Source organism: Pholcus phalangioides, unplaced genomic scaffold, assembly GCF_987345545.1.
Source record: "Pholcus phalangioides strain wild (caught in Gottingen) unplaced genomic scaffold, Ppha-v1.0 ptg000003l_1, whole genome shotgun sequence".
NCBI lineage: Eukaryota > Metazoa > Arthropoda > Arachnida > Araneae > Pholcidae > Pholcus > Pholcus phalangioides.
The window spans coordinates 52861413-52889356 of NW_028301596.1; the positions used below are offsets into that span (position 1 = coordinate 52861413).

The window sequence follows — 27944 nt, forward strand, 5'->3', positions numbered from 1 at the left end:
CATTTTCATCACATTTACACCAGGTGATGAAATTAAATTATTGTTCTCTTAAACACATGAGTTCAGTATTCTAGGGTCATGTAACTTTTAATTAAACTACACATTTCATCAGGGTGGCTCTAGCACCATAAGACTGCATTGGGTGCCACTTTGGAAGTGACCGAGAATCCAGGATAAAGAAAATAATATTAAAGAGAGTTTTGTCTTTAAAGTTCAAACTATAATTGCATTGGAAGTGACTCTCGTACTCTCCTTAAGGTTAAACACCCTTGGTTTATGAACTGTGTGTATGGCTTAACTTTGCAGTTCTGGAACAAAATGTATTAAAACTCATTTTTATTAACACTTAATTTAAAATTATGTATAAAACACACAAATCTCACAAAAAACAGCTCGGATATGTACAAGTCATGACAAATGATTTTACGAAAATTTGTTTCCTCGTTTTAACAACAAAAAGGGCAAAAGACAATGTTTACACGATATCTAAAACAAGATCACAGATTCTTTGTATTGAATGTTCATGAAAAATTTAAAATGAACACGTTACTAATGGCCACTGCGATGTTTTTGTTTATAGCAGATCATAAACGATGTGAAATGTGATTGTTGGCGAGAGTTTCACTTTCATCATCTGTGAGAAAATATGGTATATCTCCATCTTCGCTTATATCATATTCCAACAGCTCTGCATCTGAGAGATGTTCAGAAGAACCATCCACAAACTTCGCAAACCTGAAACAATTTATAATGAAAATTTATGATTACTTCCCTTGAATTTTCGGGTTATGTCTAGAGCAGGGATTCTTAAACAGTTTAAATTCACAGTACCCACTGGAGTACAGATATCTTGGGCTGCAACATCCCTGTCTCATTTCTAAGGCCCCTTTCACATGCACACACCGGTGGTGCCGATAGAAGAATGCCATCTGGTTTACCTTCCAGTTGTTGGACCGGCAGCATCAGTGCCACCGGATGGAAAAACTCTGTCCTTTGTAGAAGGGCCCAATTTTTTTTCCAGTTTACTGCTCCCCCTACCCATGGAAAAAAAGACAGCATTTTTCTGTCTGGACAAAACTGGTGTGTGTGAAAGGAGCCTAAGTGCTTTAGCACAGAGCTTGGCAAAAGCCTGGTCACTGTTGCAACCAAAAAAATTGGCATTTTTATGTGGTTACTAGCTATAATACCCGGCGTTGCCTGGGTTTTCTTCAATGAGGCTTTTTTGGAACACGTGATATCTCCCTCTTTCTTTGAGGGGTATGCAAACCATGTCTAAGTTCACCAATATGGCGACTCATGAAAGAAACAAATCTAGATTTAAAAAGAAACATAAATAAAATAAATGTATATATTTTTCTTTTTTTAAAGGGTGCTAGGTATTTCGATCCTCCCCCCCCTCAAATTAAAGTTATCCATCTCTGCCTGTTTCTGCTTCAAAAAATGCTTAATTAAAGCTGTGGAATTTTTTCAATGTACTTTTTATGGGCCCATAATTAATTTTAAAACAACCTAAACTATATGAATTTATGCAGTTGAATATTAAAAGAAAATACGGATACATTAATTTTCATGCTTGAGAAGATATAAATAAAAAGTTGAAATCAATGTTATTGCATGGATATCCAACTCGAAAGTAGGTCCGGGGCTAATTACTTCATATTTAATCTCCTGGGCTTCGTATATCTCTAAGTGAACTCAATATTTCAAAAATCGATAATTCAATACAATTTTTAAAATTATTGATGTGACAGAAAACCCCACCAAATTTCCACATTTAAACCGCCAATTTTGACTGATTTCTATGAGGATCACCCTTTTCCTGACCCTCAAAGCGATGCTGATGATTATGATGTCATTCAAAAACCTCATTACTGGGAGTATTGAAAATGTGGCAAACCATTATAAAGGCATAAATATTATACATATACTGACAGCGTTGAAGAAATACAAACCATTGTAAAGGCATATACACGTCTTAAACGCATTGCTAGGGAACCACGGTAACGTTCGGAAGTGATTGTCGAGGCCCAAAAACCATTGTTGCCCTACGGTTTTTTGGCCATTTGCCCTGCTCTGACGAAATTTTAAAGTAACCTATCGTTTAAGTCTGGTCCCATTTGGTACATATGCAAAATTTGGCGACAATCGATCTAAAATTGTAGATTTTTATAGAGAACATACACAGACAGAAAATCAATTTTATATACATAGATTAAATCGGAGGCGGGACGAAACCAAATTTTTGGGATTCATATAGGTGTATCTCAGAGGTGCTGACATGAAAACATCGAGTTGGCTGAAAGTTGCCAGTTGTCCGATACATGCAGGAGGGGGGGGGGAAGTGGTTTGAACATGGTTCCCTAGCAATGCGTTTCAGACGTGTATATGTCTTTACAATGGTTTGTTACTTCTTTAATTCTGTTAGTATATGAATAATAATTTATGCCTTTATAATGCTTTGCCAAATTTTCAGTACTCTCAGTAATGAGGGTTTTTGAATAGACATCATAATCATCATCGCTTTGAGGGTCAGGTAAATGGTATCCTCATAGAAATCAGTGTTAAAATTGCCGATTTTAACGTAGAAATGCAAAAATTTAGTGGGGTTTTCTGTCACATCAATAATTTTAAAAATTGTATTGAATTATCGATTTTTGAAATATTGAGTTCACTTACAGATATATGAAGCCCAGGAGATTAAATATGAAGTAATTAGCCGGACCTACTTTTGAGTTGGATATTCATACAATAGCATTGATTTCAACTTTTTATTTACATCTTCTCAAGCTCTAAAATGAAAATGTGTCTGTATCGTCTTTTGATATTCAACTGCATAAATTCATATAGTTTAGGATGTTTTTTAAAATTATGGGTCCGTAGAATACATCAAAGTAATTCCACAGCTTTAATTAAGAATTTTTGTAAACTCAAATAGGCAGATGGATAATTTGAAGTTCAAAAGAGCAGGGAATCGAAATACTTAGTGCCCTTAAAAAAGGAGAAAAAATATTCATTTCTACCTTTCTTTAAATCTAGATTTGTTTCTTTCATGAGTCGCGCTGGAAGTCGCCACATTGGTTAACTTGGATACGGTTTGTATGTCCGTCAAAGAAAGAGGGAGATATCACGTGATCCAGAAAGCCTTATTGAAGAAAATCTGAGCAACGCCGGGTAGTTAATTATATGTAAAAGCAGTAGCAACTTCTCCACAAGTTCCTCTATACGTTCAAATCATTTGGGATTTTTCCTAAATGATTAGGATATTGCCCCATTTTTTGGGGAATTTGAGTTATGAATTCCATTATATGTAAAAGTTCTTTTGACAGATGCAAGAAAACATAGAAACAAGCTTGAGTTTCCAAGGTGCTCAACAATTAAGGTGGGCATCTTGTTCTTCTGGATCAAAGAGAAGGTACAGTAACACCTCTGATTATCAGTAATTCGGTTTACAAATTATTCACAAGATGACAAAGCTTTTCAATTTTTCAAACATATTTGGACTTCAAAATGAGATATTTCTTGCAATACTAGTAATAGTAATACTGTAGATTCTCAATAATCCTGTGTTTTCTTGCCGGTTCTTTTGTTCTATTGTCAGATCACTTTCTATTAGGAAAAGCATATCCGTATAAACTTCCATCCACAAATATGTGGACTACACAAAAACAAACAAAGAGGAAGACAAATGGAAAAAAATATACACTATGTGTATGAGTGGCCTCAAGGCAATATATACTATATGCCCCGTAAAGATCTCATCTATAACGAGTGTTAGCTGATTGTGGATGTTGAGAAATGGAAAATGTCACCACATATATCTGCTGCTTAAGGGAAAACAATTTTAAACAATATTCTGTATTACAACCCCCCCCCCATCACGTCAGTTCACTCTTTGTTTTGATTCTGTCTCCTTCGTTTGTGACAGTGACTTATCTGCATCTCTGTTGTTTCTCTTGTATGCACAATGTTGTTGTAGTAGAAACAAAAGCATTAGCTTCCATTAAAAAAAAATTTATTAAAGAGCATGAGAAATTGGATGACCTTGCCAAGGAATATGTCCCTGTGCATTCCCATATTTCCTTTACTCAAATGGAACAATACAATTACAAGGTATAATTATAATTTTTTTTGATATGAGAAAGTAATGTACAGATTCATTATGCAAAGCCCTTTTAGTGTAAAAAATTTATAAAATATGTAATACTCTAAATTTTTATTTAAAGTTCAGCTCATGTTTGGCTTTATATGCTATATTTTGTTACCAAAAATTTGGCATATAGTAGTTTAAATAATTAAGATGCATGCTTTTGAAGACCTTCCAGTAATCCGGTGTGCCCTTGGTCTGATATGTGTTAGATTACTGAGAGTCTACTGCATATAGTACGTATTTCAAAGATTCTTAGACAAGCGTTAACCTTGAGGCTTCACAAATTTGTGTTGTCTGTCGAGCACTACATCATAAAAGCTAAAAAGCCAATACGGCTCACTTTCACTGCGGACATGGCTGTCCCCAAGAGTTAAGGGGACAGTCTCCAGCATTTTTTAAAATTTAAACTGAATATGCATGTATACTAACGAAATCCTTCAATAGACCCTTGTTTGATTTGGGCCTTCATTCATCAAGACGTCACTGACTACGGGAGTGGCATTCAGAATGGAAGCCCATGAAAGACTATCTCACAATTTTCTTGCATAGGTGCCAGTACTTCTGATTTAATCGAAAGTCTTCAGATTTTGTAGCCTGATTCTTCTGGTCAGAGGGTCTGAAACCAGATTCTTCCAATTTTTCTCTTTTTATAGGAAAATCCCTAGAGAAAATACTCTTTCAGCCCTTGCAATTCCCCCACTGACCATGTTTTCTCAGGAAAAATATGGGGAATTAGGATTTCGAGTAGGGGAAATCGGCAATTGTATGCTTGAAGTAAGCGAAGTTGTCAATTATTGCTAAAATTGCCAATGGTGAAAAATGAAACTACTTCAGATCACAGTGGATCAGGTTTGGCAAGTTTTTGCCATAGACAGTAAAGCCATCCTGGCAAAAACTTATTCTTTCATTTATTTATACAAAGGAGGCATTAATTGCCCCCTTTGCATTAATTGTGCATTAATTTATTTTTATTATATGCAGATAGTTTTAAAAACACAAAATTTGATTTAAAAACTGATAAATTTTAAGGTTGGAAAGTTTTACCATAGCTGGGAAAAAATTGTGTTAAAAAAAATGTCATCACAAAGATAAATTTTTGCCAAGCATCAAAAGTGAAAAAAAAAAAATAAAAAAAAATAAATAAATAGTACAAACGAAATGTTTGAAAAACACAAATTCTGGTTCAACACAAACCAGAGTTTTGATCTTTTATTAACATGAGATACATGTTCTTATTAATCAAAGGATGAGTATAAATTACGTTTTACAAAAGCATTTGAAACATCTGCGTAATACCCTACTGATTATGCAATTGTTTTAGCAATGAAAGTAAAGTAAGCTAATTGAAGTCAGGGTATCCCGATTTAAATCACTTGATCTTTTGAAAAAAATCAGATTTAAATCAAAAAATTTAAATTTCATTTTTGCTTTGTATTAACTTCAATTATATTGAAGTAAAAGTAACCACGTATGGTATGCATGTTATTGGAAGGTGACAAAGTTCTTCATTAAAGGAAATACAGAAAAGATCTGGTAAATGTAGACTTGAACCTAATCCCTAGATGCAGTGCAGAAAGGTAGTTTTCCTATTTCTAGATTTTTTGCATGAAAAATATTGCAGGAAAACATAGGAAGCCAAACTCAGATATAACTGTACCAAATTTTTGCAATAGATTACGATGGAACATTAGGGTTCCCTGATAAAAAAAACAACGAAAAACAGAAATTTAGTTTTTGTATAAAGCCTTAAATGCCCTTCTATGCCCTAATTGCTTATTCAAAATAATAATACACGTTATGCCAACATAAATACAGTTAGACTTGAAATTTGATTACAAAAAGTGAAAAGTCTGGAGTTTGCTTTCTGTGAAAGAATAAAAATGTGTAAATAATTAAGCAACATCATGGAAGTCAGAAACACATCACAATACATGGATCCATCAACTGTGTCAGAAGCAATCTGGTCAATAGAATATGTTTTTAATTTAGTTGATGCTGAATGATCCTTTTGTTGTACATAGAATGAATCAAGAAACCTGCACCATATTTGAAACAGAATTTACTTTGGGGGGGGGGGGAGAGTCTTCATATATGAATAAAAGCGCACTACAAGGAAAATGTTAATCCATGAAATTAATTCAGGATCAACAACCTTTCAGGTTACATAAAAATAGATTTTTGGTGTTTGAATTTCTTGCTTGCAGTTTGTTTCTCATTATATGTTAATTTATTCATCAATGCTATATAAATTATATTTGAGGGAATTCGGTGGGAAAAAAATGCATTCTTGATGATTTACAAGATTTGTTTTAGTTCATCAGCAGTCAGTTAATTTAAATAAAAAAATTTGATTTAAATTTAAAAAAATAATTTTTTTTTCTTACCCTGATTAAGGTATAACAAACATTGAAAGATTCAGGTGAGAGAAATAATTTATATATATAAAATTGTTTTTCCTGCATGTCAGTCTGTGTGTATGTTCTGTGTAAGAATCTTCAATTTTAGACCGAACGTCGCCAAATTTTGCATATACACTAAAAAGGCCCCGGATTGAGAACAATAGGATACTTTAAAAACTTGGATAGCACCAGGTATTATAGATAGTAAACACATAAAAATGGTGAGTTTACCATGCCATGGTGCATAGCCTATTAATCAAAAAATAGGCTGGATTTCATTCTTCTTGATAACTTGACCATAAAATTGTTAACTTATGACTTGTTATTTGATGATTTATAAATTTGAACTCACTAAAAATTAAGTCAAATTTAGTTGACCAATAAATTTCTTAGCCCGTGTAAACAAGCAAAAAAGTCAGACAACATACATATGTTAGGGTCATGCACTCACACAACATGTTCCGACATGTATTAATTCGTTAGAAATTCTGCAGAGGAATGTGTATGAGGTGCATGTTCAGTTTAGCAGTGGTAGTAGTGCAAAGTGTGACCTTCTCAGACACTGATACACTTTTGGCATTTGTTGTGCATGCTGTCCACTAAATTGTTAAGGAGAGCTTGAGGGATTTTGTCCTATTCTCCTTTCAAGACAAATTTGAGTTCCTGTATGTTTTGACAAGAGTGGCGTCGTTGAGCAACACATCTGCCGAGTGCTGGAGGCTGTGGGAGAATCACCACACTTCAATAGGATAGAAATATGTCTAGTGGCAAAAAGAAACAGAAATTTCATTTTTGGCCAAATAGCTGCAGACTTTGCTAAGGCTGCTGGCACTCGCATATATGTGAGAACCATTTCTTGGCGATTAAATAATGTTGGCTTATATGCAAGGAAGTCTGTGAAAAGCATTCCTCTACAAGCACATCATAGCCTGAAAATATTATGTTAGTGTAATGAACATATTCGCTACAAACAGCAACAGTGATCTGGAGTCATTCTCTGACGAATCACGCTTCAGCATCTACAGTAATTCTGGACACCAGCTCTTGCGGAGAGAGCAGGGAACTCATTACCCTCAGCAGAATGTCCAGAAAATTGATCGCTATGGCCAAGTAGTGGTGTAATCGGGTATCATGCACAATGGCAGAGAACTCTGCTTCATATCTTTAATCTATATATATAAAATTCATTTTCTGTCTATCTGTCTGTGTGTGTGTGTGTGTGTGTGTGTGTGTGTGTATGTTCTCTATACAAATCTACAATTTTAGATCTATTGTCACCAAATTTTGCATATATACCAAATGGGACCCGACTTGAACGATAGGCTACTTTAAAATTTCGTCAGAGTGCCCCAAATGGACAACAATGGTTTTTGGACCTCAACAATCACTTTCTGAACGTTTACTTTGGTTACCGTGGTTTCCTAGCAATGTGTTTCAAACGTGTTTTATGCCTTTACAATGGTTTGTCACTTCTCTAATCCTGTTAGGGACTATAACATATATGTATATATGCATAATAGTTTATGCCTTTATAATGGTTTGCCACATATTCAATACTCCCAGTAATGAGGCGTTTTGAATAGATGCCATAATCATCATCAGCATCGCTTTGAGGGGCAGGAAAAGGGTGATCCTCATAGACCTCAGTGTTAAAATTGCCGATTTTACTGTAGAAATGCGAAAATTTGGTGGTGTTTTCTGTCACATCAATAATTTTAAAAATTGTATTGAATTCTCGATTTCTGAAATATTGAGTTCGCTTAGAGATATACGAAGCCCAGGAGATAAAATATGAAGTAATTAGCTCCGGACCTACTTTTGAGTTGAATATTCATTCAATAACATTGATTTCAACTTTTTATTTATATCTTCTCAAGCATGAAAATTAAGTTCTCCGTATTGTCTTTTGATATTCAACTGCATAAATTGATATAGTTTAGGTTGTTTTAAAATCAATTATGGGTCCGTAAAGTACATCGAAGAAATTCCACAGCTTTAATTAAGTATTTTTGGAAGCAGAAACAGACAGAAATAGATAACTTGAAGTTCAGGAGGGGGGTCAAAATACCTAACGCCCCTTAAAAAAGGAAAAAAAAAAAGTTTCTGATGTTTCTTCAAATCTAGATTTGTTTATTTCATGAAGTCGCGCAGGAAGTCGCCATATTGATTCAACTTGGTCACGGTTTGCATGTCCATCAAAGAAAGAGGGAGATATCACGTGATCTAAAAAGCCTCATTAAATAAAACCCGAGCAGCGCCGGGTATTATAGCTCTCCCCAGCGCGACCCAACCCGCAAGGGTAAAAGGCTTATATCTCTGGAGGGACAGAGCCTGGGCCGTGACCGGTTTGTCGGGTATTATAGCTAGTGGAAGTATAAAATCAAAGCGGCATTGCACTGACATTCTCCTGGGTCATGTTCAGAGGGGCAGTTGATCCAGACTTTCTATTCATAGATGACAGTGTCCGTCCGCACAGGGCAAATGAAGTGTCCAACAAACTAGCAAGTGAAGATATTGAGCACATGCCATGGCCTGCACATTCCTTGGATCTAAATCCCATTGAGAAGGCCTGGGATGCACTCTGCAGACGTATTGCTCAAAGACACAACCCTGCTCGAACCATACAGGAGCTCAAATTTGCCTTGAATGACGAATGGGACAAAATCCCTCAAGCTTTCCTCAACAATTTAGTGGACAGCAAGTGTGCGTGGCAGATGCCAAATGTGTATCCAGTGTCCGAGGAGGTCACTGAAGAACTCATACCTGTCCTTATTTCCAGCAAAATGAACACTTTTCGTAAGTGTTTACAATTGTAAAAAGTGTTTTTCCCCTTTTGCTTATCTCTTTTTTTTCCCCGTGACGATATGTTCCGTTTTGCATAATAAAGGTACTTCAGGATGTCTATCATTAGGTATGACAAAAACTATCACTGTTCCTTAGTATTTGTCAAGCAGCATAGATTACGAGCACATAGGAACTACAAGGACTAGGATGTAACCAATCAACCAAATGCCACTCAGGATAGATTCGATTAATGAGAAAAAGTAATTTCACCAATAAATTTTTTAAAATAAAGTATTGAGGTGGTCTCATGAGTTTTTTTAATGCAAATTAATTCTTTCCAGAAAGTGATTAATCATAGTTTTGTAGGGGAAAGAAAAATACATACTTCCAAAATTCAAAAATTTGGTCTATAGCTCACAGTACATATTTTTTCATGCTAATAGAGCCAAATCACTAAAAAATGATTAATATTGGAAAAACATTGTTGGCGCAACTTGAAAATCTATGTTTCGAAAACTTTTTTCTCGGTTTACCCAAAAGTGGTGGAGGAATAGTGGAGTGACTGTGATGAAGAAAGTGAGTGACCTCCTTGCAGTAAACCCTTCAATTGCTGGAGTTTTTTTCCTCTTGTAAGTTCATCTATTTATGATGCACATTCACACACTTATGCTTAAAATAATTGTATTTTATTCATGCAAATATTTTTGCATGACTTGATAATTGGAAAAACACTAAGTGGATATATTGCTTTCTACTGCCCCCCCCCCCTCCCCGTATTCATTTACACAGGTTTGACTGTACTTTGTTTTTTTTGTTTTTAGAATCCAAATGAATTTCACATTTTGTCTATAACCAGTCTTGACAAATCCCAGGCATCAGGTCGACTTCAACAATTGGTTTTGGCACCTAAAAGTTTCTACATGCAATTAGTAAATTTCAATCTGAGAACAACAAAAAACTTTCTGAATTTATATGACATATTTACTGATGGAAAGGGATCACTGTATATAAGTCCAAGAAAAGTCCAAAGAAACATTATTATGGAACATTCTTCTTGGAAAAATTATATGCTTGTCTCCTAGAAAATTTGGCTGAAGTCTATATTTTCTTTCAATTTCTTAAGCCCTGATCTAAAACTAAAAGGATGTCACAACATAGGTTGCATACACATATTCTATGCTTCCAACAAATAACTACCAATTTTCATAGTCAAAAAACAATACAGTCAGTGCTCATTTTTACGATCCTGTACAGACTTGAAAAATTTGTAAAAAGCAAGAGTTCATAAGGGGCCATTCAAGTATTATGTCAGCATTGATTTGGGTGGGGGTTTGGATTTGCTTTGGATAATTGAAGGGGGGGTTTAAATTGAATGATGCTTACGTTCTCAACCACCCTTTATAAAAATATGGAATATTCTTAATGGCATCTTTACTGGGAATGCCAAAAATGGGAAAGACCTTTCCTTATTTTGTGAGCACCTGAACTAACATTCACCTCTATTGATAAGTCCTCTATAAACCTCCTTCACTAGTAGACCACTCAGACCGCTGTCTCACTTATTATAGGGGCATGTCTAAACTGTTTTTGTGTCCAGTGGGTGATTGCTGGACTCATACATAAGTAGATATATGCTCTTCTAATGGGGGGGGGGGGATGTGGTTTACTGAGGGTGTGCACAGTGATTGGGGAATTGTCAACTTTCGACCTGCCACCCATGCCAATGGTGCAATTTTTTGTGAAAGGCAAATCACCACTCCCTCCCCCACCAATGTACCGCCTATGCTCCTTTATGATGTGGATGAGAAAAAACAAACTGCGATGATTTAGGGAACAAGTAAAGAAACTACTACTCGTGAAAACAATATTCTTGTATGATGGAAAGCTGTGGCCACAACTGATTTGTGTGTAGGTGGGATATTAAAAAAAGAAGTAAATTTTTGGTGTATTTATTCACCATTCCACTGAAAGACAGCATGGTGTGGGCCCACCCTTCACATGGAAAATTTGGTATATATAATCATAGGTTAGAGCCAAGACCAGACATATCCTTAATAATTCCATTGATCACATCGATAGCTAAATAAAAAGGAGTTACTTCAAATTGCACAAATGGTTGTTTTCAAGCAATCATCTTGCCATTGACTGATGAACATCTCTGGAATTCAGGTCCATGATACACATGCTAGTACGTAGTATGAAAGTGGCATGCTTTGGCTCTACGTACTAGCATATATATTGCAACCCTTGGAGAAATTGTGATGAACAAGACGAGAGCACAATGCTCGGTACTTCACATAAACTAGCAAAGGCAATCTGTACTACTCGTTTAATTAATGATAAACTTAAACCAGTCAGTAATGAACGTATTACACAAGCTAAAAATAGTGTGTTCAGTCTATAATTATGTGAGAAATAATTCCTGTGCATACATGCCAAAGTTCACTACAGGAGTGTCAGATGATGGTGGTCAGACTCCTTATTTATATTCACGAAGGGCAATCCAATCAGAGGTTTACAGAGGATTGATATTTAGAGAGGGCACAAAATTCTGGGGGGAAGTGCAATGAATTTCTTAAAGAGCAATTTAAAGCTCTCAGCCTTCATTATAACATTCAAAGTAACAGAAATTGATTATAACAACATATAAAAGTGTTTTCTTCTGATATTTTAATTATTTTTTTGCATCACAATTTTTTTTTGGGGGGGGGGGGTCAAAAATGGCTAAAGATCTGCTGACATATTTCAATGACACTTCTTACTTGGAACAAATTTTGAAAAAATCCAAACTATATATTTTTGAAAAGAAATTTGTAACTGTATCTATTGAGACAAAGATTGAGATGCAAAGGAGTAGAGGGTTACTTTAATTTTAATAACAATATTACACTAACATAAACTCATGCCACATATTTTGTGAAAACATGAAGCACAAGGAATTTGTTAGAAAATGATTTATCAAGTTTTTTCTGCTTTATCAGACAGAAAGAAAATTAAGTACTAAAAATAAGTGTTCTGTTATCTTGTTTTTCTGCTGCTCTTGATGCTTTAACCCTTTGTTGTTCAGTGTTCCATTGCATGGAACACCCAATATTTGACTAGCTTCTAAAACCATTAAATTCAATTATAAATGGATGAAAATAGATTTATTGATCATGATTGTTAATCATTGATGAATGGAATCTGCATAAGTGGATTATATATGGCTGCTAACGACATTTTGCAATGACATTTTTTCCCTCACAGGAGTGAAATTAGCATCTGCGGATTATATGCACAAAATTTCGGTAGGCATATTTTCATATGAACTACAAGTTACTTGATTTGTGTGGAATTTTATGTAAATAATTTTGTTTAAAGTAAAAATGCAACTTCCATAAGCAGAAACCCTCTATTCCAAAGCCAGTTTTTCGCAGAACAGAGCATAGGCTCCATAGACCTACCAAAATCGCTTTCATTCAGTGGCCACCTCTACATGAGGTTGGGAATCAACCTGTCTATGGCCCCTGTGATATAAATAAGCGTTGAATAGAAAACAAATTTTCTCTCTAAGACAGCCAACTGAATAGCCATCTTAGAGAATTTTCACTGTATTTTTTATTTAATTACACATTGTCAAAGTCTGACTTGGAAAAAATATGCAATTCCTGAGATTGGAACAACAACTTGTAATGAGAACAACGTTATAAATTTAATTTAAGAGGGGGGCCCTAAACTGTGTGTGAAGAATTAAAAAAAAACCAATCACATATTTAAGAACAAATGAAGAGAAAAACTACCAACACCACTAGAAACAAGAACGGCAAAGCACACTTGATATCACAGTGCATGCAGGTGCAAAGCATAGTACAAATCAACCAAGACAGGCATTAATGTGGCATGCCATGTGAGATTTTTACCTGAGAGGATCTTTAAGTTTCTGAATAGTAGACCATGCTTTGCACTCAGGACTATTGCAATACTGCCTTAGCTCTGCCAAGGCTTTTTGGGTCTCCTTAACCCCTTGTTCATTATATTCTTCCTCTGTAAGAGGTTTAATTTTTGGTGGAAACTTCCTATACCTGCAAACAAAAGTTAAAAAGTTGAAGAGCAAAAAAAGAAAGAAAAATCTTACTTTTTTTATTTTTATGAGATATCACGTGTGAAAAACATATAGAAAAATCACATTTCGGCCATCAAATGTGATGCTGGTGAAGAAATGAATTATCTTCTGTGGCTGAGGTACAGTCCGTCTCAAAAGTTTAGATAATGAATTTTTTCTTTAAATAACGAGAAAAATATGGCAAGTAAAATTAGCAGCTTTTACTGGAAAAAACTTGAAGAATGTTTACATGCATAGAAAATGACATTTTAACAAAAGAACATTTAAAGTATTCATAATATGAAAAATACAAAAAAAGGCTGTCCCAAAAGTTTAGAGAAAATTCAAATTTACAAAAAAATTTTCATTTCCATTTTTTTCTAATAAAGTCAAATACACAATCCTCCATGGATCTTATTAAATTTTGCAAATTCCAAATTCAATATTGTGCCATGCTTTCTTGATAGATCTCTTCAAGTCATCAACAGTTGAATACCGTTTGCATGCACTGTTCTTGGGAGTTGGTCCCATAAATTCTAAAAGAGGTTCATTCAGGACTCATCACTAGCCAATCTTCTAAAACTGAGACATTTTTGGGATCAAGAAACTGTTTTGTTGCTGCTGATCTGTGAATAGATGCATTAGCATGGAAGAGTAGGTAAACTTTGCCTTATGATATACAGAAAAATCACCAATGAAAAAGGCAAATACAAGGAAAATACAAAACTTCTTATACATTTTGACACGCTAGGGTGTCATCTTCAAATAATAAAAAATACCATGCTGACCATGAGTTGAGAAAAAATTTGAGTTGACCAAATTTTGAGAATTTCATTTGGATTGGTTACTAAATTTTAACTCTCTGTTGCTCAGCGGAAAGAAAAAATATACATCCATCCAAGTCAAACGTCATGACCAGAAATTTCTGGTTCATTAATTCATATTAAAATATTCAGTTTGGTCCTCCTAAATTTTCTTTAATTGGTAGAAAATTGTTCTGGAGGGTCTTTTTGTAAGCATCAGAATTTTAATGAACCTTCAAAAAGTTAAGGAAGCCTGACCATTGAAAGAAAATGCTGCCCATACCATTACTGAGGCTCCACCATGCTGTCTGCTGAAAAAAAGTTCTCCTCGGTTCCTTTCTAAGATTATGCCAGTAGGAAGACCATCCCTCTGGGCCCATCCAAGTTCCAACTTTTTTCTTGTCCCCATAACACATAATTCTGTACCCTTTTCAGCCTCACTTCTTGGTGCTTTCTTGCGAGAGGTAGTTTCCGGACCATTTATGAATCAAAAATACCCAGCTTCTCTTATTCTTCTATGAACTGTTATCTTTTGAAATTTTCACTCCAGTAGTTTTTGTAATTTCACGCAAGGTAATTTTTTGCATTGAAGCCAACCTTCGAATGGTTCTGTCTTTACATAAATTTGTACTGCGTGGCCTACCACAAGGTTTTGGTTTTAGAGACACACGTTGAACCAATGCATGATAAACACTCTATTGCAACCAGTTTAAATCAATTGTAATGTCTTTTACAGCCTTTCCTTTTGCTTTCAAATGAAGTAGATGACTTTAGCATTTTTTCTTTGAATGAAAACACGACAATAGTTTTTCACTTTTATACTATCACGTTCTTGAAACATCATATAGAGGCAGTTGCCAAAATTTGCATACAATCCGAGACAGCTATTTTCCAAATTTTTGAATTTAAAAATCTATAACTAGTTTTCCTTGATAATGACAGAAGTTCGAGGTGAGCATTCTGATCACAATAAAAAAAAATTGAATTTGAATCAAATTCGGAATTCGAAATGGTATTCATAGTGCAGATAAAAATTGATATAGCATCTAAACTTTTGAAATGGTCTGTATCACTGTATTCATGTGACAATTTGAAATGACACAGAACGATAAAAAGATCCACATCACATAAGTTCACATAAAGTTCTTTTATCAAAATATCAAAACAATATCCTTAATTTTTCTTTTTATCCTCACAAATATTATATTCTATACACAGTATCACTTTTAGTTATTGTAAAATCTTCTTCATAAGGCAAGCATGATCAATTTTCAGCAGTAAATGTGCAGCACAGAAGGAAAGAGGAAAAAATGCAACTGACCAGATCACTTTTCCTCTGGTAACCCATTCCGATGGAATCACATAAAGACTCAACATCACCATGATAATAGCAGTTGAAACTTCTCGATATTGTGTGCTGAAGAATATTAGGAAAAGTGACAGCACCTGTGAAATATAGTCACTCCTCATTGTTAATTCTTGTAATCATATCAGGAATAACATACATACGAATAAAATACATACTATAAATTTTAAGTTATTGTTGACCCAAATTAATGGAAAAATAATGACATGAAAAGCATTTTTCAATTTTTGCTCCTTTTTTCTACTTTTGCTACTTCTTAACAGTACATGCATGTTGTAAACATTTCACTGAAAAACTTCTAATGAACTGGTACACACTGAAGCATGTTGTATCTGTATGCATAAATGGCCCTAACGTATTCATTAAGGGGACTCGACTTATTCAGTCCACAGGGAAAGATATGCAATATCAATAACTCGCAGGCCAAAAATTGGTGTACCTATTGTGATGTCTATATTGAACACTTCGGTACAGCTTCGATATAGGGGACACGCCAAATTTTATGGCGTGAGCCTCACTCCGCTCAATTCAGCTGTTATTTACGTTTCCATTTCTCTTGTGTTTCATGATATTTTTCATATTGTTTTCTATGCTGGCGATTTTTTTTTTCGGCGCTCGTAATGTGTCTAACGGCCTTGGCGACTTCTGATGGAGTCGTCGACATATTTGGCGCCGAAAAAAAAGTCGCCGAAAATCGCCAACCTGTCCCCTATACCGAAGCTGTTCCAACACTTCTCTTCTGGAACACCTTTTGCGGGCTGAATGAAACCCCTTGGTGAGCCAAATTTGGTCTGCGGGCCAGAGATTGTATACCCGTTATTTACGCTGTCAGAGTTATGCTTGCTTCATGTTGCACTAGTGCTACCATCTCTTTCTATATTTTAAAGTGAAAATAGTAAGTGTCTTAATTTTTATGTTGTGCAAGTATCGTGTCAATCTTTAGTCTAAAGTTAAGGAGTGAAAATACTCCAAATATTATGTAATTTTTTTTAACGGTATAGTATATCCCACTCATAACATTTTTCAGAAAACTTTCGTGAAAAACTGTTGTAAGCAGGAAAACGCTTTGAATGGGAAATCTTAATGAGAATTAGTTAAAGTCGGGACCACGAAAATAAGTTGTACTGAGTGGAAAAACATTCAAAGTAGGAACATTATAAGCAGGACCAATTGTAGTTCTAATAAAAAAAAGCTAATCTTTTTACAAAAATACCCCTTAAAATTTTAAAGAGGAATGAAAATACTCTTCAAAATTTTATTTTTGGATAACTGCTGAAGACACTATGATAAGGGGTGGGAGAAATCAACAGTAAGTAGAGTGAAAAATGTTTTGTCTCCCATAAGGATTGCTGCGAATGGAAGAGTTTAATACAAATAATCACCTTATGCCAATTTTTTGATGAGCACTAATGTGCTCTTCATGTTAAAAGAATTTTTTAACTTTTTTCTTGATGGAAATCACACAGATGCATGTAAAATGGAAGTTAAGATTTAAAAAGTAAAACTAAATTTAAAATGTTCTAAAGCTTGAAACACTTACTTGAGATAAAAAAAAAGGTAATTTTTTTCATATTTCTCAAATAATTTGCACTTGAATAATAATCATGTTTATGGACATTGTAAATCTATTTAGCAGTGGTTCTTAACCCTTTCTATTATGCTTCTTCCCCCTCCAAGAAATTCATATTTTCACAACCTCAATGAACTTCATTTTACATTCTTGAACTCCCATGAGCATCACTAATGCTTTTCAACTCACACCCCACAGGGTGCGGTGCATACATCAGTAGTTGGAAACCATTGCTCTAAAGACCTCAAGACTATAAACTTCTAATTCACATCAGAAGTATTAATTGTAAGCATCTTCTAAAAGTTTTAAGTATTTTTAAAAGCATATTTTCATCAATAAGGCATAGCTGATCATTTTAATTATGATAATAAAATTAAAACTTAAAATTACCTGAATTCCCCATTGAATTATATGGATAGTCTTGTGATTCGAGACTGGCCCAAATCGATAGCATACTAAAAAACTTGTAATAGATGCAAACACGATGTATGCCAATAGGTATGTTGAGTATGATTCTATGACACTTTGGATGCTTATGTAAAACAGCTGGATGTAATACAACACCAGTGAGTATGAAAGAACCATGACCAAATAAGATATAGGTTTCTAAAATTAAAAAAAACAAACAAAAACCGGTTAACTTCAAAGGATTCATGTGGATTCAACTTATTATGAGTGAAAACATGATGGGAAAAAAAAGATACAATTGTGTACTTATCAATCATTCCAAACCTAAAAGTAAGTCAGATTCCATTCAAATTTTTAATAGCATTCTTACCAGCACTCTTTCCGCATAAAGATTGATGATGCAAAATTCTGTTAAGTGGGGTCACTTACTTGGCAACTTAGGATGTTAGAATCAGATTAGAATTGAAAGCAAATAATAAAATAAAAAACTTTTTAGGAAATTGAAGATCAGAAATTAATATGCAATGTACATCTGGCATGTTTCTTGATTGAAAGAATTTACTTTTAGTTCAAGCCACTAATAACTTAATGTTTTATGGTTGGTCAGACTGAACACTAACCTTCACCAAGTGGAACCATCAAACTGACTGACTGATAGATCACTTATTGTGAAAATAAGCATAACTTGTGAACAAAAATAAAGAAAAAGAAAACAAAGCTTCAAACACGATTTAAAAAAAAAAGGACAATATGATTCTAGTTAACGAAAAGCAAGCACATATGCCCAATAAATAGTACAAGATCAAAAGCAGTTCCTATTAGCTACCTCTCATCTAGTCTAAAAGTCGAAACACCCACCAATAAGAATATTCAAGTTTAAAATGTTTTCAGAACTAGCAATTATATAATACAGGGCACATTAAAAAAATATTGTCGTAATTGTAATAGGGTAACACACCTAAACAAGCAGTTCTCTTTGTAGAAAGCATGGTCAAATGTGATGTATCAAGGTACAAATGTAGTATATGATGCAGAAAAACATACCTTCAATAAAGATTATTTACAGGAAAAATGTGCACTTCATGGCATCAACAGGAAAACACAAATGCCAGTGTAAGTGTTCAAATTTTTTTTCAGATAACTGTTGAATTTTAGGTTTAAAAATGCTCAGTTTCTCTTACATTGTACTTCTATGACATTGTTTTAAGTAGTACATGAAATAAATATATCAGTATCCTCGGTATTGGAAAAACAACCTTCTTTTCCGACAGTCATTTTAAATGATTGTGTATGTGACAAACACGCTGTTAATACACTTGCTGGAAAGCGATCCCTATATCTCTGACGTTCCAATTAAAAAAGTATTCAAGTGAGTTCTATATCCTGTTTAGAAACTGCACCTTTTTCAAACACCCTGTATATTATAGATTATGTTACATTCAAGTTAATATAATTTAAAAATAATCAGAACGTTGATAATTTTATGGTAATTTCTTTACGATAATTTTATCGAAGTTCTGATTATTTTTGAAAATATTTTCTTAACAGAAAGAAGGAAATACTTAGAAAAAATAAGGAATTTACAACCAAACTAACTGATTACCTTTGGTATGAATTTGGATAAGATATACATTAAAACTAACACTGATGCCATCACTCCAAGCGAAATACCTGAGGTATAGTGGAAAACCGTGTTCCTAAAATAAAGATATTCATCAACAAAGAAAACGGATTATGCAACAAACAAATTAAACATTGATACATAATGAAGTTTAAAATCATCTTCTCATAAACTGACTGACCTGCTGAGTTGCTCTGCTTTGTAAAAAAGGAATAAACCAATACAGAGTTGAATAATCTTCCAATAATTCACAGCTACATATACAGAGGGAAAGAAAGAGGGAAAAATATAACTGTTTTCTTTCATTCCATACATCTGAGAATTGAACATAACAAATTCATGATTTTATGTACGAGAATCAGTATACAGTAGAACCTCAAATTATCTGACGCAATTGAGACAAATGTATAACATAAAACCAAAACATATGCAGTACTCTGGATAATAAAATATGCATCAATTTAAACATCCAATATCATCTGTCCAAGTAACCTAATCAATTACACATTCAAACAAGACATAGATCTAATTTGGTCATCCTACTGCAAAGCTGTGTTAGTTTTGAGCAACATCATTTCTAATCAGAAGCAATGTTACTGCTGCTCCAACCAAGCAGTTTCTCAAGGTGTGAGTTATAAACAAGGGATGTGAGAGACCAATCTTGCGAAAGCAAGGAAAACCATTCCGATTTTCAAATTCCTGATGACTTGTATTGAAGGGGTGGGAGAATGCTGATGTTATGTTTACTGGAGATAAGAGAGTATAAATTTAAGTTTGCTGTGTGCAATTCAGTAAAAAAGTAACCACAAAAACATTTTTATAACTCATTTTCAAATTCAAAGTCACTTCACCTTCATTATTTCTCACTCGAATCGATAGGATAATTTCAAATTCCTGCAATAATTTTTCTCACCACTAAAGAGAGAAAATATTACTTAGGAAAATGTATATCAGTTAGCAGAGAGTTTAAGATAAACAAAGGTCAGGCAATCATTGTAGTAATTTTGTGTACGGTAATCAAAACATTTTTTTGAAGGAGGAAAAACTACATACTTCTCACCACAAGTTGAAGACTGTACATTTTCGCCTTGATACCCACACAATAAGCACCAAACGCTGGTAAAGATATTTTGGTTCCATGCCATGAAACCCATGTTGCTGGATGCCAAACTGTTTCAGAATTATATTGGTTGATTACAGCTTCAACATTCTCACCGCTGTACAGTTTGTAATCAGAGGGTGTTTCAATGAACCTCACCTGAAAAATATTTCAATTTTATAACAGATATTCTGTATATATGTTATGGTAAATGCAATAAATCTGGTTATTATGCATAATCACCAAGCATTTTGGTAAGTGATAAATTTCTCTAAATTTTCACTTTTACCAGGGATTATGCATAATACCCAAGAGCACCTCGTCATTGGTAAACATAATAAATGGTGATATATGAAAAATTATACATAATAACTCATACATGTATTGTATTATTACATCAGGGTATGATCGTAAAATTTGTCATCATGATGTTGGGGTTCGACTATATTCATGAAACATACTAGGCCCATTTGGAATTGTTTCATATTTATCAACTAAGGCATCATGAATAATCACAGATAAAAGTGATAAATTTCAAGTATTTATCTATTTACCAATGAAACTTGGCTATTATACATAATCGCTTGTAATAGAGATAATTTTTTAATATTTATCAAATTTACCAATGAAGATTGGGTACTAAGCACATTCACCAGTAAAGGTGATAAATTTATCAAACTTACCAAAACAATTGGTTAGTATGTATAATCAATACTAATCAATACTAATCCATTCCTCTCTCTCAAATTTTTCCATAATGACGAGTTAACCAAAATTAATGACGAGCAACTGAGGGTTTAATAACATTGTTATCTATGGAAGCCAGACGAGACCGAACAAAAATGACGACTGGCAGTTCTTTCTTTAATGAATCATAGTTTTGTACACTGCAAAAAAAACACTGAATAGATATAATTTCTGAATAGTAGTTGACTAAACATCAGTGGTGACTCATCACAAAAAAAAATCAGAGGGAAGGGGGGAACACTGAAAATTGTTTTGCAATTTATAATGATGCGGGTAATCTATTTTTATTAGTAGAATTATTTTTTACATTGCCTGTACATCTAACTGCATGAAATCAATACAATCGAATTTGCTCTATCAGCTCACCCATTAGTATAAATAGAGCCTAAGAGAGAGAGAGTTTGGTATTTTTCAACTTTAAAAATCATTGTTAGGTTCAACAGAGTGGCATGCATATTTGCAGGTTTAGCAACACATTGGTCTATACGGCAAGTGGGGAAGGTGTTGTACATCTAATCATGCCGAGTTGGTTTTCTTACACGCGTTTTAAATTTGAATGGGTGCAAACGAGTTGTATTGGCTGATTTGACTAAATCAGGGGTGGGAAGTGACAAAGTCCATTTCAGAGCAGCTTTGGAACAGCAAAATTCAGGATTCGAAGCAGTTTTGGAGCAGCAAATTCAGGATTCTGAGCAGTTTTGGAGCAGCAAAATATAGGATTCGGAGCAGATATTTATAAATTGGAGCAGTGAAATTAACAATATTTTTGTTAACCCTAACTCCTTTTCAAAATAAAACAACTGCAGTCTTTTTTTATCAAACATCTTTTCATCAGCTTGTTTTTTGTTGTTTCAGGCTTTTGACAACTTGTTTGAAAGAGCGACTGTCATAAAATTTTTTGCACCAGTCTATTTAAGATGATTTTTGCTTACTGAGGGCACTATTTGCTGTCTGGAACAGCCGCCCTTCAAATGGGCTAAAAATTTTCTATATTTTCTATATAAGTTTTCAATTTTTTTATACTCTGAAAGAAATTGTTGCAAAATTAGAGAGAATTTCGGAAGAATCAACACGATGTTTGGCGATTCAGCACTCATTATTTGGCGATATTGGAGATTCAATACTCGTTATTCGGCAACATTGGCGATTTAACACTCATTATTTGGCAACATTGGCGATTTAACACTCGTTATTCGGCAGCATTGGCGATTTAACGCTTATTATTCAGCAAAGTTTCTAAATTAGCAATCGGCGGACATGCGCTTTTTTTACTCCCGGAATGAAATTTTTTTTTACGAAACATCAGGATTTGACGCAATGACAATCAACTACAGTAATTTCTGCTGCTTCCAGTGGCGACTTTTTTTATGAAAACGAAAACTGAATCGCAGTCGTGCTTTAAAGCTGAAAGATCATTGCAAACCATCTTCAGTTGCACGATCACGGATAATATTGGGATTTCGCGATGGAAAGCCCAATGCAGAGGCAGATAGTTTAAATAAGGCGATAGTTCAAGTAAAGTGGAATAAAACACGCTCTTCTCGGAAAGAATCGTTTCGCGGCAAGCAGGAACAAAACATTTTTGCCGTCCTTTCCGAAATTCCGGGCATACTGAAGCGAAATTCGCTATTTGGCGCAGAAAAATACGAAATTACACTATTGGAGCAGGATGGCGCAAGATGTTAATTTTGGCGCAGTGCAGTGCAATTGGCACAGAGTTCCCACCCCTGCTAAATGTATCACCAACAGACTTCACATGAGTTAATCAGAGCCAAAGAAATCCAGTCAAACTAGCTAATACTACTTCTTTGCACCCAATCAAACCTCAAACCATTCTTGCAGAGGACTATGCGTTATTAAACCTCTGAATATGCCTTACTGAAAGTTTAGGGCAAAACACCAGGAAGTGAATTTTTTAGACCATGGCGTAACAGCCTGGTAGCTGCATGTTTTGTTATAATGACAAGGCATCACTGCATCTCCGGGAGCTAAGATACACACTTTCAGAATTACAATTTGACAGTGATTCCTCATATTATTTAAATTATTATCCATTTGTTAAATAATATTCAGGCATAAACAGATATATTTCTTGACAAATTTAAAACTAGCAACTGAATAAATGCTAGAAATCTGATGAACAATCTACATACGGTTGCTAAATTGAGAAGTTTAAGGGTGACAAAATTTTCTTATTTTCATTATGCCCCAAAGCTGAATGTTTTGCATTGTTCTGCAACGAGCCCTCAGCTGAGTGGAAATGTTCTGCAGTGAAAATTCCCATGACAGTGTTTTTTACACTTTTCTTAAAATTCTTCCAGATTGTTCTGCAGCATCACTGATTTTTTTAGGTGCGAATGCGAGCCAATCTCCCTACTAAGAAGTCTCGCCACAGACAGCAGCAGGTCTACAAGGATACAATCATTATGCTTCACTCATAGTAAGAAAAATTGATCGCAGATGGTAGCACTACACATAACAAGCATTACACAGAAACAAACTTCACGTTAAGTTCACAATACGTACATGCCATCATGTGCCAATTCGTTAGAAGTTTCGTATAGGAATATGGACGAGGTGCATGTGTGGTTCAGTAGTCGTATTACTGATTGTTCTGCGACATACGTTGCAGATTCCAGCATATCCTGTGTGCTTTGGTGTCATTACACTATATCTTTCAACATGAGAAAAGTAAAGGGAAAACATTATTTAGGACCATTTTTCATAAGGAAAATACCATGCTTGGCTCCTAAGAAATTGGGCTGGTGCATAAATGCTTTTTCGATTTGTCAAGCCCTGAACATCACATGAATAATTTATTGATATAAACTTTGTTTCTTTACTCACATGAGAATCTCTCCAAAGATATAAAATAGATTTTGGCACATCATCTTGGCAGAAAACTTTCAGTTCATTCGATCCGTTAATATGAAACTCTTCTCCAGGAACCAACTGAAAACTACCTATAGGCCAAAATACATTAGGAAAGAAATATTCATTATTATTTAGAAATGAGCACAAAGTTGAAAGATTAATTATACAGTCGTAACTCACAAGAACAATCTCAATCACTAATAAGAGAGAAAACAATTTTAAACACTGTGATATTTGAATGAAACTCGCACATTAATCATTATTAAGTTTCAGAGAGAAAGAACATTTCTATATTTGAAAAATACAATTTAATCAGACAAATGGAGATTCACTTTGAGTGAAATTACCAGCAACCAATGTAAAACATGAGGTCATACAGAACGTGGATAGACTCCTAGAATGGATGGGAGGCGAGATCACTCAGTGTGTGAGAACCGCTATAGTATAATCCCCTTTTTTCCTTGGTGATTTTCTACTTTTTTTTCTACCAGCGGTTTTCTCCTGTTCCCATTTTTCCCCCAGGTCAACTATCTCCTCTGGCTAGTATAGGTTGCCATTTCCCTTCCTGTTGATCTTTCTCTCGTCATCCTCTTAAGGTGAAATCCGATAGGTGTCACTACTAATAATAGCATCGCGTTTGAATCAGCTAAAGCTGCTTATTTTTTGTTTGTTGGTAGCATGTTACCTTGTTTTTTTACGTTGAAATATTCCATTTCTCGTCAGGGGTTGTACATTTGAATTATATTTCCCTAATTTAAGGATGTACCTAGACAACATACATATTGCGCTACTCAAAGAGACAAAAAGGAGGGGGGGGGAAGAACATCTAAAGAGGAAAAATAAGAAAATAAGTAGTAAATTTTATGATACATTAGTTGAGATAATGGGTGACATTTTTTTAATTAGATGTAAAATTAGTGTTGAAAAAATTAAAATAAAATACAATATATCATTATTAAATGTGATTGTCCGTATCATGGCAATAAAACAATTGTTTTTTAATATTTATTTATAATATAAATAATAAGTTGCATAATTAAAATTCAATATCAGTGATTTAAAATTACTAATTGTTTTATTTTCAATTAAAAAATTTTTGAAACATAATTGCGAATTTTAAGAATATTGTTATTTGGCCGCCGAATATTTGGGGTATTTGGCAAAAACATTAGTCGAATATTCGAGTGCCTTTAGCACTTCCCGATTCTTTGGACATTGAAATGTATAGAATGTGGTAAATCTCGCCTTGGTGGTTGGCTCGCCACCCTTGCTGTGATGATCAGAGATGATTTCCTTACTAAAAATCTTTCCTATGCCTCCACTGTGATAAGAGTCCCACTTGTGCCAATGATCTATATGACAATACAACTATGTAACTGTCTCCGTTCTCTTCCTGAACTGATTGTGGATTGACTTAACGGTGCTCTCTATGACGATTCTAGTGGTATCCATGGATAGTTGACGTGGATCTGCATGGACTTCCTAGCCATTTGACATGGTTGTGGTGCCAGTGCCGTCATAATGCATGGGCCCACCTGAGCATGGCCAGGGCCTCACAGAAACGAGAACAGGTTGAAATTTTCGAAAATTGCCCAGGTAGGGACTCAGAAAAATCACTTGGCCCGGGGGGCTCATTATGCCCTTAAGACGGCCCAGTGTGGTGCTACAGAAAAGTGGTTTCAGTGTGGGAACAGACTTCCTGAAATGTTCTAGTCAGACAGATGTTGATCAGGTGAGATCAATCTGATTTACTGTGAGAAACTTGTGATATTTTATTAGCACTCAACTCTCAAAATTACTGCAATGTGTGATTTTGATGATTGAAAGAAAATCTAAATTGTTTATGTAACTTAAATGTTCAAGTGGAGAATGTTGTGTTATGCTACTCTTTATTGCTGTCCGCCAATGATCTAACTTGAGAAAATGGTAACCCTTACAATGGCAATCCTGAGATATTATTAGATAGTCTATATATAACCCTTATATACGCTCGTTTGGCATTTTGCCTGTTGTGGCATTGTATTTGTTACATTCTGTAAGAAAACAGTCATACCGTTTTTCTTGTTGTTGAGTGGACACAGTGTGTTGCACTGGACAATTCATGTTGCACATAAACACATAAAACCTACAGTACAGATGCAGTATAATCCAGATTACCAAGGATGCCATAAGTCGCCAAGGACAGCATAATAGTGCTGGGTTGCCGTAACTTCTCTCTCCCTTTTAAAATCATCCATTCCAGGTGCCGCTAGTAGTGCCAGCAATTCAAACGACTAACAGAGTCTTCTCCCTGAGTAATATTTGAATTAGCATCATTTTGTTTTCTAACGCATCTTTGTCTTGTCTTGTCACCGGGGCATTACCTGGATAATACAGCATACTGTCAGGTTGCATTTTTCCCGAAATATATTTCTTCTTATTTTTTGTAACTTCAGTCCTTTTTTTGTTGTGCCTCCAATTTTTAGTCTTGTAAATATTATTATCTTGGTTTATTATTATTTATTTCGAAGAATCTGGATACCTTCAGTGACTTACGCCCTGATCGGTTTATTTTTTCAGAGTCCGGGTTTTATATTTATATATTGAGAATATTTATTTATACTATTATTTATATTATTGTTGGTTTCCGCTTTTATGTTTTCTATGATGATGATTTTTTTTGGCATCTGCAGTCAGTTAGGACCTTGGCGACTTTTCGTTGGGCTTTCATTCATTGAAATCGAGCATAACTCTGGTCTATCGCCCTAGGCAATTTACTACCAATTCGGTTGTGCCAGAAGTATGAGAGTCCTCAGGTCGCGAAAATGATTACATACAATATATACATCACACATAATACACGAAGCTGCCTCGCGGCATTCGGCCAATTGTGGCCCAGCTTCAATGTTCAGCCACTTTGCAAGCATTTGTCTAATTACCGTGGTTTTGATTGCACTGCCTCATGACAGTTGCCCGTACGACACAGCTATTGCTCTCCTTCGAGTAATATTCGCAGATCTTGGGAGCCCCAGCACTCGGTTGAATCCTTGTTGCCGGTCTCCATTGAAGCCAACCAACGGCAAATCTTACTGTTCCCGCTCTCCTTCCTCTCTTCTTTCTGACTCACGGAACAGATGCAGCATAATCTGGAAAGAAAGATACTGGAACAGGAAGAAGACAATTTTCTTCTCCGGACATGGCCCCTTCCCCACATTCTTTTACCGTTGTTATTATCTCAAATAACAATAAGTGCATAAAGAACGGAAGCCCAGTTTCGTTGCACCAAGTCGCCAAGGCCAGCATAATGGTGCTAGGTTGCCAAGTCTGGATACCCAGATAGACTTATGCCCTTGATCCGTTTATTGTTTAAAGAGTCCAGATTTTACATTTATATACTGAGATCATTTGGTTTCCGCTTTTGTTTTCTATGCTGGTGATTTTTTTTTTCTGGGGTCCGCAGTCAGTTACGGCCTCGGCGACTTTTCGTCGGACGTGCTTGGCACCGGAAAAAAGTCGCCAAGGGGATCTAGATTATAATGCATCTCTTCCACATGCGGTAATGTGTGATAATCAATCGAAATATGCGGAAAACTGCGAAGAAATTATGCACAAAAAATTGAACGAAATATGCTGGATTGCCACTACCGGCTATCGAGGTTGCAATTTAGGAGCGAAAAAAAAAGTCGCCACATTGGCGCAGACCACGCTTGTGAGAAATTAACCCATGTTTCCGCAAGAATACCTTCTTAAAAAACGAATTGGTAAGTTTATTTAGTAGGTTTAATGTTAAATTTCGAGCTTTGAGTTCACAACTCATAACGTTATCCGATCAATAAAAAATGATGATCTCTCACCGCTAAATTTATTTTTAATCACATTCTTTTCATTGGAAGCCGCATCACAACATGGCATCGTATTTAAAACAAGTTGCACCACGCACAGACATAAACAAAAACATTTCGACACTAAGCAAGGCGCCATTTTTCAAAGCAATCGTAAAAAGCGAAACACCACAGACGGGCTTTGCAACGTGATCCCCGGCAATAACGGCAATCAATATATATAT

The 27944-nt window shown here is 34.9% G+C and overlaps 1 protein-coding gene across 3 annotated transcripts; it reads right to left on the reverse strand.

Moving 5' to 3' along the window:
- Positions 1-321: 321 nt before the first annotated feature.
- Nemp (Nuclear envelope integral membrane protein) lies at positions 322-27917 on the reverse strand. 3 transcript variants are annotated; one of them, XM_089250271.1, is made up of 9 exons: positions 27733-27917; positions 23873-23988; positions 20233-20437; positions 19361-19433; positions 19162-19255; positions 17541-17756; positions 15536-15660; positions 13230-13391; positions 322-735 (listed from the first exon to the last, which is right to left on the reverse strand). In XM_089250271.1, the coding sequence occupies exons 1-9, from the start codon at positions 27857-27859 to the stop codon at positions 585-587; spliced, it is 1269 nt and encodes a 422-aa protein (XP_089106397.1). In that variant the 5' UTR covers positions 27860-27917; the 3' UTR covers positions 322-584. The 3 variants fall into 3 exon arrangements, with proteins under 3 accessions (XP_089106397.1, XP_089106398.1, XP_089106399.1); XM_089250272.1 differs by having other exon boundaries at positions 26818-27872; XM_089250273.1 differs by lacking the exons at positions 322-735; positions 13230-13391 and adding an exon at positions 13613-14037.
- Between the last annotated feature and the right edge of the window lie 27 nt (positions 27918-27944).